The 15,190-nt window shown below is 56.2% G+C and overlaps 1 protein-coding gene across 1 annotated transcript in view; it reads right to left on the reverse strand.

Annotated features, from left to right (window-relative positions):
- The window catches only part of BICRA (BRD4 interacting chromatin remodeling complex associated protein), a 78,737-nt gene that overhangs the window by 9,116 nt on the left and 54,431 nt on the right, over nt 1-15,190 (reverse strand). The window contains 5 exon segments of the mRNA XM_032388044.1: nt 7,791-7,967; nt 8,540-10,501; nt 12,369-12,434; nt 14,358-14,400; nt 14,485-14,530. Of these exon segments, the coding sequence (XP_032243935.1) occupies nt 7,791-7,967; nt 8,540-10,501; nt 12,369-12,434; nt 14,358-14,400; nt 14,485-14,525 (2,289 nt within the window). The 5' untranslated portion in view covers nt 14,526-14,530.

Genomic DNA, 15,190 nt, shown 5'->3' on the forward strand with positions numbered 1-15,190 from the left:
CTGGGCAGTAGCCAGCTTCCAAGGCGCCCTCCCCCCCGTCCCCTGGTCCCCCCGCCAATCCCCACCTCCTCACTATTTGGTCTTCTCCCACATGGTGCCCAGGGTTAGTCTCTGGGACCAACAGATTTGGCAGAAGTGATCCGACGCTACTTCCAAGATTCAGTTACAGAAAGGGCTGCGCCTTCCATCCCGGGACTCTCCTTTCTGGTGGATCATTTCCTCTGGGGGAAGCCACCTTTGGAGCATGTTATAAGCTGCCCTTGGAGAAGCCTGTGTAGGGAGGGGCTGAGGGCATACTCTCCAGTCCAGTTGAGCCTTCCGATGACCGCAGCCCCGGCTGACTCTAACCTCCTGAGAGGTCACGAGGCAGCACCTTCCGGCCACAGTGCTTCCGGACTCCTGATCCTTACAAGCTACGTGTGAGAAGTGAATGCTCGTGGTTTAAAGCTGCTAAGTCTGGGGGCGTCATTTGTTACCCGGCAACAGATAACTAGTATATGCGGGTAAAGAGTAAAGATCTCCCATGAGTTCTCTGTACTATTCCTACAACGTTGCTATCTAAATTCTTTTTAAGCGTTTAAAAAATAAAAACTGAAAAAGTTAATCTCGTACTCATTAAAAATACAGACAAACACACCCCCCCTCCCCTAATCACGTCAAAAAAACCCAAATGATACACTGGGGGAAACAGCTGCAATTCACAGGGCAGTCAAAGCTCATTTCCATCAAATATAAACAGCCTCCAGAAATCACTAAGAATAACAACCGGTGAGAAAAAGGGGCCAAGTATATGATCAGACAGTGCACAGAGAAGGAAACACAAAGGCTTATATAGTTCAAGAGAGGCTCCACCTCATTTGTGCTAAGAGTAATGCCCATCGAAAGCACCCTGTGGAACCTTTTTCACTCATCGCATTAGGAACAAGCCATGTCTCATAAAAACACTCTCTTCTACGGCCTCTGAGGGTTACTGGCACAATCTGCTAAAACTCCAGGACAATGCAATCCAGCAGCAGCTGTGCAAATTATAAGTACACATTCGCTTTGATCCAGAAAACAGGCTTCCGGGAAATGACCTGACAGATGCACGTGCATGTGTGGGAAATGACGGGTCGACAAGTTGTTTACTACAGCTGTGCGGGGAGGGACAAAGCTGGACTGGGCTCTTGTGCATCTACCCAGCATTTACAGAGGAGAGGAATGACAGTCCGTCCCCATGGAGGAATACTTCACAACTCTAACAAGGGATCAAGGAAACTCTCCACATGCTGCCAAAGCAAGCATATAATGTGCTGCCTTCTGGGCAGACAGAAACGGGAGAGAAACGTAAATCCACATTTACGCTAAGCTGTACATGTGTAAAGAACTGGAAGGATATACGAGAGCTAAGTACTGTGGTTATCTGGAGGGGCAGGTGGGCTGGGAATGTAGGCATGGGTTTGGGACACTGCCCCCCCTTTTCATTTTATTATTTTTTAAAGATTTTATTTATTTATTTGACAGAGAGATAGAGACAGAGAGCACAAGCAGGTGGAGTAGCATGGAGAGGGAGAGGGAGAGGGAGAAGCAGGCTCCTGGCTGAGCAGGGAGCCCGACTCAGGGATCGATCCCAGGACCCTGAGATCATAACCTGAGCCGAAGGCAGATGCTTAACCAATCCCCTTACTTTAAAAAAAAATGCTTTTTGGAGTGCCTGGGTGGCTAGTCCATGAAGTGTCCGACTCTCGATTTTGGCTCAGGTCATGATTTTAGGGTCGTGAGATCAAGTCCCGTGCTGGGCTCCTTGCTGAGCATGGAACCTGCTTAAGATTCTCTCTCTCTCCCCCCCTGCCTCTCCTCCTGCTCATGCTCTCTCTCTCAAAAAAAAAAAAAAAAAAATGCTTTTTGATGATTGAGTCATGTGAACATTAATACCTAATTGTAAAAATTAAAAATGCTTTAAATGGGTGGGGAAAAATTAGGCTAAAAGAAAACCTCAGGGACACCTGGGTGGCTCAGTTGGTTAAACATCTGCCTTTGGCTCGGGTCATGATCCCGGAGTCCTGGGATCGAGTCCCCATGTCGGGCTCCCTGCTCAACAGGGAGTCTGCTTCTCCCTATGCTCCTCCCCCTGTTCATGCTCTCTCTGTCTCTCAAATAAATAAAATCTTAAGATATAGCTGGAAAGATGTGCTCAAATTCACACAGAATGAGAGCAAGCACAGAGGGGTGATACCCTGCAGCCTGGCCGGGAGCACAGTGGTTGCTGATCTGGGGCTGATGAAGCCGCTGGAAGAAGCCTTCACAGGCAAAAACCCCATGGAGGCGCAACTGCGTTAGCGCTTTCCATAAAATGTTTGGGAAGCGCATCCGCCCTCTGATCCAGCAGTTCTATTTCTAGAAATTTACCCACACAAAAGTGCAAAGCCTGGGCACCAGAATATTCAGAGGAGTGTTATTTGTTGAATACACGGGAAACCACCTTAAGTGCTCTCTCTCGAATAGGGAACCAAGTAAATAACTCACGGTGTGTCTGTATAATGAAAAACAGACGGCAGCAAATTGCAGCCCACGGGCCAACTCCGGCCGGCCTGGCCTGCTTGGCCTATCATTTTGTATGGCCCACAGGCTGAAAACGGGTTTTACAAATTTTTAAAAATATTTTATTTATTTATTTGACAGAGAGAGACACGGCGAGAGAGGGAACACAAGCAGGGGGAGTGGGAGAGGGAGAAGCAGGCTTCCTGCGGAGCAGGGAGCCCGATGCGGGGCTCGATCCCAGGACGCTGGGATCACGACCTGAGCCGAAGGCAGACGCTTAACGACTGAGCCACCCAGGTGCCCCGGGTTTTACAATTTTAAATGGTGGAAGAGAGGGGCGCCTGGGAGGCTCAGTCGGTTAAGCATCCGACCCTTGATTTCAGCTCGGGTCACGATCTCAGGGTTGTGAGATCGAGCCCCGGCTTGCGCTCCACGCTCAGCAGGGAGTCTGCTTGAAATTCTCTCTCCCTCTGCCCCTCCCCACCATGTGCACACTCTCCCTCTAAACTAAATAAGTAAATCTTTTTTAAAAATGATGGAAAAGAAACCAAAGATATTGTGATTGGCGACAATGATATGAAATTCAAATTTCAGTGTCCATAAATAAAGTTTTATCGGAACACGTGCACGCTCACTCATTTACGTATATGGTCTAGGGCGGCTTCTGCACAAAGCCTAAAATGTTTCCCATTGGCCCTTTATAGAGTGTTGGCCTGGCTTCCTTTCAACGCGCCTGACCTCATTCAAGCATCTTAACGTATATTAGCTTATTTATTCCTCACAACAACCCTGTGACCTAGACGCTGTTATCCTCACCCTCATTTTACAGGGAAGGGAACTGAGGCACACAGAGGCAAGTGACTTGGCTAAGGTCACCGACCTGTAAGTGCAGAGCTGGGATTCCGGAGCCCCAGTGCCTAACGACTACCTCGGACGGTGGGTTTCAAATCACACCTAGTGCCTGTTAGTAATGGTTCCAGTCACTTTAGGAGGTCGTGACTAGCATTTAAAAAGAACAGAGGAGGGGCGCCTGGGTGGCTCCATCGGTTAGGCATCTGCCTTCAGCTCAAGTCATGATCCTGGAGTCCCGAGATCGAATCCCACAGGGGGCTCCCTGCTCAGCGGGGAGTCTGCTTCTCCCTCTGCCCCTCACCTGCTCGTGCGCTCTCTCTCTCACTCTCTCTCAAATAAATAAAATCTTAAAAAAAAAATCAAAAGAAAAAGAACAGAGGAAACTAAAAAAATAGCGTGTTATCCTGTGAAAGCTGTTTCGGTGATATGCATACACACACACACACTTACGTGCATCCCAGGGGGTGGTGTACAATGGGATTCTCATGCAAGTCAGCGGTCCAAGAGATCTGGCTGAACGAGCAAAGCAAGGTACACAAGAACGGGACGGTGTGCTTCTGTGTGTAAGAAGGGAGAGTGCGCGCCCGCATGTGCACACGCAGGCTGTCACGTCTAGCTGGCTCCGAGCTCAGACAATGAGGGAGGCCTGTCGTGCGCACAGGACGGCTGTTCCCCACCCAGGTGATTCCGTCCCCCAGGCGACACCTGGCCATCTCCGGCGATCGCCATGGTTGTCCCACCTGGAGAAGGGGTGTTGCCGGCAACAAATGGTTGGAGGCTTAGGGATGCTGCTCAGCGTGCCACCGTGCTCAGGACAGCCCCCCACAATGGAAAATGACCCGATCCCAAGTGTCCCTAGTGCCTGTGCCATGAGGACACGGTGGGGCTCCACAGAGAAATCGACAGGGGTGGGAGTCTATGGGGAAAGGGCCAGAAATTCCACAGAAAGGAAGACTCGCTTTCACTGTATGCCCTTTTTTCTTTTTAAACCGAATTTTTAAAACCACGTCTGGGTAACGCTCTTTGAATCACGACAAAGTGTGTGTGTGTGTGTGTGTGTGTGTGTGTGTGTGTGTGTGTTAAGCCTACCATAAGCAACACACAGCAAGCCTTGAGCTTCCTGAGCAGGATGGTCAGTGTTCCCTCTCTGAAAAGACAGTCAGGGTCCCATCAAGGGACAATTTCGAGAGTTGGGATATTGATGACAAAATCCATCCCTGGAGTGTGAGCCCTGAGAGGGCACGGCTGGGGCTGGGCACGAAGCAAGTGCCTGGGGAACGTGGGCTGAAGCAATGACCCACCTCCGGTCTGGGAGCGGCTCTTACGCGCACGCACGCGCACAAGTTGGCACTCTGCTGGTATTTCTGTGTGTCTGTATTCTTCGGTCTATTCCACTCACCCACTTGTCCACCTGTCTATCCATCATCCACCTGTCCATCCACCCACCTCCACCTCTCCATCCACTTGTTCACCCAACAAACATTCATCAAGAACTCCCGTCATGCACTGTCATGGGCGCAGAAGCTGCATGTGGCCAACGATGTGTCTAGCCCCGCGCTGGCCTGCGTGCGGGTGACTGGGAATCAGCTCACATGCACAGCTGACCTTTCTTCTCAAAGGCCATCCACAGTTGCTGATGACAGGTACCTGCTCACTGAATGCCCGCTCTGTGCAGAGCCACCATTTCCCATAAACCATGTCTCAGAGCATTTGATGCTAAGCAGAGCTGGGATTCACGCTCAGGTCTGGTTTTCTCGAGACCTCAGGTGTTCCGGCCACTGACCATTCAGGTTCGAATCCAGGCCCTACCAGCTAGGTAACCTTGGGCAAGCTACTTAATCTCTGTGCCTCTGTTTCCTCATCTGTAAAACGGGGAGAATATCTATCACCTACCTGATGGGAGGTTTCAACGAGATGATGCTTGTAAATGATTCTGAACAGCACTTAGAAATAACAGAAATGTTACCATTCATGAAGTTTTTACCATAATGCCCTCTTCCTCATGCCTCTAATCCCTGAAGCAAGCTCCAGATTATGCCCTGAATCCTCCAACGTCCCTCGTCATCGCTGTGACCACCCTGGTCTTTGAAGCCCTGTCATCTTGTCCCATGAGGATCTCTGGACTTCATTCTTGTTGCCCACCACACCATTTTCCAATGGAAGCCAGAGGGATCACTGAAAATCATATAATCAGCCCATGCCACGGCCCAGCTGAAAGCTCTCCAGGGGTTTGGCCAGGTCCAAACTCGCCGGCCCACGGGGCACTGCCAGCCTCTCTGACCCGACCTCCCTCCACTCCCCTCGGCCTATTTTCCATTCCTTGATATCCCAAGCTTGTCCTTGCCTCAGGGCCTTTGCGCATGCTGTTGCCCCCCCCCCCCAACTTCTCTTCCTTCAGGCCTTGGCTTAAATACATCCCCCTCCCTGACGTGGTTCCTGCCTACTTTCCCTAGAGTGGGTTCCTCCTGTTTCCTCATGGGGACCCTGATCCCTTCAATGCTTTCATCTTTCGGGCTGTTTCCCTGCAGCTGACCCACATCTCCTTCAAGAACATTCCCTCCCTTTGACTGCACTGTGGTGTACTCAGCACAGAGTGAGCACAGGGCGGGCTCCCGTGCGTGTGCTTGGTTTCATCAATAAATGATTTCCTCCACTGATTTATCCAATTCTACAAACCCCCTGGTACAGCTGACCGTGGGAGGCTCGGGGAGGAGAGGCCGCTTGCTGGAGGGACCTAGGCCAGCAGCATCTAACCCACTCTAGAGATGCTGCTTCCAGCTTGAGTTGTTCAAAGGCCAGGCAGCTCCTGGCCTCTTGTCCCTCCCCCTCCTCTGCTTCTTTCTCCTCCTGGGGGAGAGATGGCTTGAGGCCATCTTGGCCCCGAGTCCCTCTAGACTGTGATTCCGGACCTGATCCTGTTCTACCCCACAACAATAATAATGATAATAACAAATATTTCTTTAGGGCTTATGTTAACTCACTTACTCCTAATAGGCCTTTAAGAAACTATTATTCCCATTTTCCAGATGAGGTAATCAAGGTTCAGCAGTTACGGGGAATTGCTCAGGGCAGCACAAGGCCAGGCACGTACTAAGTGCCCTTCTTCCCCAAATAATCTGTTTAAGGAAAGAAGAAACTGGTTGCTTAAGGTCACACGGCAAGTAGCAGAACCTGAGAGTGAAATCATGGCTGTTTAAGGCCAAAGCCCACGCTGCTTTCTGTCACCCTGACCTTGCTGAATGTCATTCCCTCCTCCTCCTCTTACCGACCTCCTCTACCCATCCATCAGTCCTTTCTGAATGAGTGCAACATCCCCCCCCCACAATAAAAGGGGGCCCTCTCTAAACTCTCATGTGCTTACGACTCGTAGGAGACAAAGGCTAATTTTCCTAATATGTAAAGAGTTTCTACAAATCAACAAGAAAAGGATCAGTAACCCCAATTTTAAATTTGGCAAGGGGTATGGGCCAACAATTCCAGAAAAAACACAAACAGCTCTCAATCTATGAAAACTTGCCCCACCTCATTCACAGTAAAAGAAATGCAAATTAAAACAAAACAAGGAGCCACTTTTCACCTGACCAGATTGGCTAAGTTCAATACGCTGCTGAGGTTGCAGAAGAACAGGCACAAGCAACAGACTGATGACCAAGGGCAAACCAACTGATACTCCACAGAGGGCAATCTGGCAGCATCTGTCAACACCACAAGTGCAAATGGCCTCTGACGGACTCAGCACTTTCCTCTTTGAGAACTGACCCTACATAATGACATATGTACAGTCATCCTTTGCAGCTTCGCTCATCGCAGCGAAAGATCAGAAGTGACCTGACTGCCTGACAACAAGGACCAGGGAGATAAAGAACAACGCATCCACACAGCCAGAGTACCGTGCGGTCCTATGGAAGAACGAAGTACCGTCTCCAAGATGAATCTTTCAGTGATCAAAGGTGCGAAACTGCCGAGTGTGCTACCGTGTTTGCAACCACGGGAGGGAACGAATCCAGGTGCCATTCTCCTTGTCCATGCGTGGGAAAGGCTGCAAGAAACCGCCCTCGGGAAAGCAAGGGGCTGTGGCTCAGGAGAAGGGGCTTTTCAGCGAGACCTTTGGTAGCTTTGGAGATATGAACCCTCTGAATGTACTGCTTATCCAGATATGAAAATGAGAACTCCAGGAAAGACCTTCCTGCTGTGTGCACCTCTGCCTAGAGGGTGGGCTCCCCCAGGGTTGCAGGGGGAGTCCATGACTGTCAGAAGACCCTCGGGAACTCTCTGGGGAGCGAAGGAGCACCCTTCCCAAGCCAGCAAGACAGAGAGGCAGGCAGGGCAGCCAGAGCAGGGGAGGAGGGAGCAGGAGGAGGGGTCGCAGGGGCAAGGCTCGGTCTGAGCTGGGACAGAGGCTGCTGGGGTTCATCTACCTGGGGGGCCGGTGCTGGGGAAGCCTGGCTGTCGGGGGCCTGAGGGCCGAGGCCAGCTCCTTTGGCGATGGGGGTGCTCGGGGCTGGGTCTTGGGCGGGAGGCGGGGCGCTGACTATGACCGAGGCGGGCACGGAGAGGTGGGGGCCGTCTGCGGAGAGGGGCTGCTGGCTCCTCTCCTGAAATGGGCAGCCCGCACAGGGTCAGAAGGCCACCCCGCGGACCTGCAGCCTCCCCACCCCGAGACCCTGGCCTCCCCGAGGCTTCGGAGAAGGGGGTGGTGGGAACCGGGCAGAGGGGCACTGAGAGGCTGGGCGCAGAGGCCAGGGCAGCCGGGAGCCCCACGGTCCAGGCACCAGGGAGGCCACAACCCCAGGTCAGGCCGCCCGGGGCCCTGCCGATCTTCCAGCTCCGCCTCGCCCGCAGCCTCCCACCCTGTCTGTCTGTCCGTCCATGTCTTGCCCACTCTCTCTGTGATTCTCACGCCCTCCAGCAGGAGGACGGATGGTTAGTCTGTCAGCCAGTCGGGCCGCCTCCTTGTCTGTCAGTCCCTGTCACGGAGGGGGGACGCACGCCCTGGGAGCTGGGGTGCCACCTCTGAGACGCTCTCCCTAGCGCACCAGACCCTCCCCAGTCGCTGCCTCCACCGCACACAGTTTCAGCTCCAGCTCCTGGCCCCTCTCCAGCATACCCCCTGCCCTGGCCACCCCCTCTGTCCCCCCCACGTCCCCGCTTGCCCAGCCCCAGTTACCTGGGGCAGGAACATCTGCAGGGAGTCCTGAGTGAGGATGGCCGTGGTGGCGGCAGAGGGCGGCTGTCCCAGGACGATCTTCTCGGGGCTGGATGCCAGGCCTGGGCTGGGCTGGGGGGTGGTGGCCTGAGGCGGGGCGGTGGCCTGAGCAGTAGGGGCCTGCGGGGGCTGCTGCTGGGCCGGCGGCTGCTGGAGGCCCAAAGGCAGCGGGGTGCTGACCGCCGGTGGAGCCTGGGGGGCTGTCTGCACCGTGAGGACAGGTGTGGCCTCCCCCGTGGCGGCAGGGGTGGCCGGCTGCACCAGCCCATCAGGGGTGTTGAGCATGGCCACAGCGCTGGGGGGCAAAGTGACCCCCTGGAGGACGGTCGTGGCAGCGGGGCCGGTGGGTGCCGGCTGGCTCTGCGTGGGCAGGCTGCCCGCGGCCAGTGACACGGGCATCTGGAAGAGTGCCGGTTGGCCCACCTGGATGGGGGCGGCCGAGAGGATGTGGGCTGCGCTGTGGGCCCCGGAGTGGGGGGCCAGCACGGGGCCCAGGCTCAGCGGACCTGCCAGGTTCTGGTTGGTGAGGATGGGGTTTGCGATGAGCTGTCCACCCGCGTGGGGGGCCGCGGCCGCCAGGATCTGCCCGCCGACGTTGGTGGGCAGGGCCGAGAGCGTCTGGGGGAGCTGGACGGCGGGCGTGCCCGGCAGCAGGAACTGGTTCTGGCCCGGCAGCATGTGCTGGGCGGGGATGACGATGCTGCTGCCTTGATTCAAGAGGTGGACGCTCATGGGCTTGCTCAGGGCCCCGGGGGGCTGGGGCGGGGCGGCCCCCGTCGTGGTGGCAGGAGGCTGCTTGAAGACATTCGCCTGCAGGGCAGGTGCGGGGAAGCCCGACAGCACCACGTTCTGGCCGGCCTTGCCCGCTGCCATGAAAGTCAGGTTCTGGGGGGCCTTGGTCGGCTGCGGGAGGCCCCCCGCCTCGCCCTGGATGGTGAGTGTGGTGCCCGCCGGGGCGAACGGCTTGGGTGTCAGCTGGTAGAGCTTGGGGGGCAGCACGCCAGCAGGCTTGGGCTGGATGGGTGTGGGCGTGCGATGCAAGATCACGTTGGGCGCCGGGACCAGCGGTGACGTGCCGAGGCCGGGGGCCACCGCCAGCGGTGGCCCCGAGGGCGCCCCGCTGGCCGCTGCCGTGGCCGCGCCCGCCCCTCCAAACACCGAGTTCCCGTTGAGCGTGGTGGCCACGGCGGTGGGGAGGTTCTTCTGAATGACCAGGCCAGCCCCCTGGGGTGAGACGCCGGCGGACGCCAAGGTCACCGGCTCTGAGGGGCCGGCCGCAGAGGCCAGATAGCCGCTGACGGGCACCTGCTTGGCAAGGAGCTGGGAGGTGGGCGGGTTGAGTGCCATGACGGGCTGGCCCACCACCTGGATGGGTGCCAGGCCAAGCGTGGCCGCCGTGGCGCCCCCAGGGCTGCCATTGGGCAGGCCCTGGAGGCCTGGGATAGGCTGCAGGGTCACATTGCCCAGGCCCACAGGCTGCAGGAAGGGCTGGACGCTCAGGGCTTTGTTGACCACGTCCTGGGGCGGCACCAGGGCCTGGTGGGTCAGCACGGTGGGCGGGGCCTGCAGCCCCAGCAGGTCGGTGCCGCCTGGGAATAGGGCCTGGGGCCCAGCGGCCACGGCAGCAGCCCCTCCGGCACCCGCCGGGCCTGCTCCGCCATCCGCAGGCTGTAGGGTGGGCAGCTGGAAGGGGCCCAGGTCCAGCTCGGCCTCGGCCTCAAGTGTCTGCTCAGTGATGTTGGCCTCTTGGAGGCTCTGCTGGAGGATGTCGCAGGGCTGGTCGGCGCCTCCGCCGCCCCCCCCGCCGCCCCCCGCGGCAGGCGAGCCCAGGATCGCATCCTCCAGGAAGTCGAGGTCCACGCTGGGGGCCGGCTGCGTGGGCTCTGGGCTCAAGTGGTTGCCAGAAGCTTCTTGCACATGGAGCTGGAGGCCGGGTAAGGTGGGAAGGGAAGAGCGGAGGTTAGCAAGGGGCTGGCTCAGGGCGCGGCTAAAGCAAAGGGACCCTTGGTGCCAGAGCAGTATGGGCAGAGAGAATATTCCATCTGGAAGTGGCCGGACCTAGGTTCAAATCCCAGCTCCACTTAGCCATACAACCTGGGGCTTGCTCAGTCTGGCCTATTTCCCCGTCTGTACACGTCAGTAGAATGGAATAAAGACCATCCTTTAAAGAGCCATAAAAGTCCATAATACTTAATCTGCAATTCCAAAGCTCGAAAGGGCCCTGAAAATGGCAAATGTCTTCACAACTCTTTCAGTAGCAAAACCTAACCAAAAGTGACATGGCGCGCTCGGGGAGGGCCATGATTTGTCCACGTAACGGGACTCTTCTTGACCACGGAAAGGTACGTGAGCGTGCTATGTGACATTCTGCATCACCCTCCCAGCATCTGGAAAATTCCAAAATCTGAAACGCGCCTGGCCTCAAAGGTTTTGGATAAGAGACCACGGTCGTGTTAAAGACAGGAGCAGCTACCGCCCTGAACCTGATTTTGTGCAGGCGGTGATGAGTCCGACACGTCTTCCCACGTTGCGTCCCACGCTGTCCCGGATTGCGATCCAGGACGAACACAATCGATATACGTGTGATCATTTGAGCAAATACCACACGAGCAGTAATTATGCTTAGAGCACGTAATCCCCACTGATATTTGACCAGATAATAGATCAAAACTTGGGAGTTTAAAAGGTCCGGCGTTCAACCACACGGAGGGCTTACCGTGGTACCCGGCACCTTAGCACGTGTGCGAGAAACATCACCTAACGTTATCATTATGCCGTCCATATTGTTGTTGTCGGTAACAAGCTCAGTGACGCGGGCACGGCCCCCCATCCTCCTTTCCCAGACGGAGAGAGGGGAGCGCTTGGAGGAGGGGGCCCCTGCTCGGCCCCCAACCCAGAACCAGGCAGTTCTGAGTTCTTAACCGCTAAATGGCCACAACCAAACCCGCCTCCTAGGACGGTCGTGACTTTTGCTGACCTCACGTATGGGAGGCTTAGAACCTGATCAGGGACTTTACAGGTATTTATACTATGAAAGATGAATTATTCAGAATATATTATTATACTTGTTGTGGGCATTAAATAAAAGTGACTGAAAGGGGCTTGGCAGCATATAGTAAGTGTTCAGCGAATCATAGTTATGATGACCAGGAGGGAGCGGGGAGAAGAGATGAGGAGGAGGAGGAGGGGGGAAGGGAGAAAGAGGAGGGGGGAGGGTTGGGGAGAGGAAGGGAGAAGCAGCAGAAGGGGAGGAAGAGGGAAGGACAACTGGCACAGTCAGGCATACAGTAGGTGCTCAGTTAATGTCCACCACGTTCCCCACTCTGGGCTTGGCTCATCACCCCTGCCTTCGTTTTCCAGATGGAGACTGAAGTCTGTGTCAGTCGATCCCCTTCCCCCAGGTCACAGCCCACCATGATGGCTAAGCAGGGACAGGCCTCCAGGCCCCCACACCCTCTGCTCCCGAGAAGAGTGTCCCCGGTGAACCCCAGCATCTGCCTCAACTCCCAGGACTGCTCTGTAGCAACTGATCCCCAAGGCCTGGGACCCAGGACCCTCCCTCACCTCTTCTGAGGAGCCTGTGGGCCAGGCCATCCCACTGTGGTCCCACCTCCGCCCCACACTGCTGTCAGTGACTGCCCTCCCCAACCCCCCAGCAAGGTGCCCCAGGGGGATGATCATGACCCCTTCCCTCTCGCCGTTAGGGCCTCCCTCCTGCTGACTGCCACCAGGGGCAATATGAGCCATGATTGAGAGCCTGGGGACCTCCCCGAACCCCTGGGCCACTTACCCCAGGACCTTCATAGAAGGCACTTTGGGCCTCCCCGGGGTTATCCAGGAGGTCATCACCATCGAGCTGCAACAAGACCCGCCCCCACCCAAGGTCAAAGATCAGCCAGGCAGTGGGCAGGCCCTGCTCTAGAACAAAAACCAATTTAAAGTTACACTAGACCAAAGGACAAAGATGGGGTGGAGGTGGGGGGTGGGCGGTGCAAGGAGTACGGGAAACTCCATCTCCGGAAAAAAGGCACCAAAGAACGGGGCTTGGCAGCATGTTCAAAACCCAAGGTGTGCCCAACACGGAGTCCGAGGCTCTCCCAACATGCCTGCCTGGAACCCTAGGATCCTGCCTCCGTGCCTTTGCCCAAGCTGTGCCCCTGCCTTCCCCCTTCACCTCTCTGACAGCATGCCCCTCACGACCGGTCAGTCGCCGCCTCCTCCCAATAGCCGCCCGTCCCACCTGACTAAGCCACTCCTTTCTCCATGCAGCCCAAGTAGCTGGCATGCCCCACCGTCCGGGCACCCAGTGCGCCCTGCCGAGCCCGTCTCTGGGAGGCCAGGGACCTGTCCAATTCCCAGGGCGTCTCTAGCTCCTAGAACAGGGCCCGGCGTCCACACGAATGCCTACTGAGCCTCCCTATTTTCTCTCTACCTGGACGTCTTTCCAGAACCCCAGCCTGGCACAGCCAACAGCCTCCCTTGTGGAGTCTGCCCCAAACTCCCAAGCTCTGGAGACACCACCCACTCAGCTGCTCAGGCCCAAATCCAGGAGCTAACCTGACACTCTCCTCCTCAACATCTACTCCACCAGCAGGTCTAGTTGACTCTGCCCCCCAAAGCCAGCGCCTGGCACCCCCTCCGCTGCCCACCCCATGGCCCTGGCCACCCTCAGCCCACTGCACTCGCCCCTGCTCCACAAATCATCTGCTGCTTCTCCTTCCAAGAAGTGGCGCTCCGTTCCCCTCCCTGGGAGTGTGGGCTGGGTTGGTGACCTGCTTCTAATGAATACAAGGTGACAAAAGCGATGGTGTGTGACTTCAGAGACGAGATCATAAGAGGCCCTGAGCATCCTCCTGGCTCTCTCCCTTGGGTCACTCACTCTGGGGGAACCTGGCTGCCATGTCGTGAGGATGCTTAAGGATCCTACGGAGAGGCCGATGTGGTGAGGCCCTGAGGCCTCCAGCCCACAGCCGTGGGAATGAACCATCAGGGAAGCACATTCTCCAGCCCCAGACGAACCCTCGGATGATGGTGGCCCCAGCCAACATCCTGACTGCAACCTCTGGAGAGACCCCGAGCCAGAAGCACCCAGCTAAGCTGCTCCCCGAGTCCCGACCCTCAGAAACTGTGAGAGCACTAACAAGTTGTTTTAAGTCACTAAGTGTTGGGACAATTTGTTACGCAGCCCTAGATAACAGATACAGCTCCTCGTGGCTCAGCACTTCCACTCTCCCCCACTTTGTTCCAGGCCCTGCATGACCTGTGACTTTTGTCCACTCTGGTCTCACCACTACTAGTTTCCCCTTCTGTCCGGTACCACCAGCCTTCTTTCCATTCCTCGAACATAGCAAATTTTCCTGCATTTCTACCTGCCCTTCCCCTGCCCAGAGCACCATGGGTGCCTCTCTCTGATCCTTCAAGGTCGCCTTCAAGGTCACCTCCCTGCCCACACTAGCTAAAGAAGCCACTGCCCCTGCCCCCCATTCATTTTGTTTTAAACCATTTTCGTTGTGCCGGGGACATTCTTTTCTTACTTCTTATCCTACACTGCAGGGTTCTGTCCGCGATCACCTTTAGCAGTTACTACTTTGTTTATCAAGGAAATGTGTATGGCATGAGGGCAGGGATCTGTCATCTCTTCTGCTCTTGCCATAACCCCGGGGCCCAGCTCCCAGAATGCAAGAGGCAGATGTCTACTGAATCAGGGGCTCAGGTCTCTCAGCCCCCCAGTTCCACAGCCCCCTACCCCGGGGAGGCCCCTGCCTGCCCCAGCACTCACCTTCTCGGATCCATGTAGGAAGTCATTGAGGGCCTGAGGGTCACTGAAAGACAGAAGGGGAGAGACACTGAGGAGGTGAGGGGCAGGGGAGGGGAGACAGGGAGGGCGGAGGGAGTCTGTTACTCACCAAATCACGTCTAGTAAGCATCTCCCATCCTCATCATCCATCGCCACTGAACCGGGTGGGGCAGGAAGGGGGCAAGGGGGACAAGGTTAGATGTAGGCAGTGTGCCAGGACCCTCCCTTCCAGGACCCCTCCTTGGAACCAAGGTCTCTGGTAGGTCAGAGTTTCTGTTCCCTTGAGCCTCTGGGTGTGGGTGGGGGTGGTGAGCAGCCAGAGACGGCTGCCTTTTCCTCCTCCCCCAACCTCTTCCCCAGCATCTGATGCCCACAATGAGGACATCCACCAAGACTGAGTGAGCCCTGATCACGTGCAGGCCTGTGCTGAGTGCTTCACACACCCGTAACTCTTTTAATCCTCACGGCACCCCACAAGATGGGTCCTGCCACCCCCACCCATGCTGCAGAGGAGTAAACAGGGGCCCAGAGCTCGTCATTCATTTTCCAGCCAGCAGGGGGCAGAGCCAGGCCTCGAACCCAGAGTCTGGCCCAGAGCCCGGCCTGCCCGGCCTCCCTGCGACGGGGCCTGGCCCAGAGCGGGGTGTGACAGGGGTCTGCCCTGCGTGTGAACCGTCCTGAACTGTTCAGGTTCTTCTCTGAACAGTGCCTTGGAGAATCTGATGAAGGCAAAAGACCCTTCTGCCACAAACACGCAGGTGGGGCGAAACTGACACACACTTTCCCAAGGGCTGTGGGACACGCACGTGCACACC

The sequence above is a fragment of the Phoca vitulina genome, unplaced genomic scaffold, assembly GCF_004348235.1.
Source record: "Phoca vitulina isolate PV1807 unplaced genomic scaffold, GSC_HSeal_1.0 scaffold52, whole genome shotgun sequence".
Classification (NCBI taxonomy): Eukaryota; Metazoa; Chordata; class Mammalia; order Carnivora; family Phocidae; genus Phoca; species Phoca vitulina.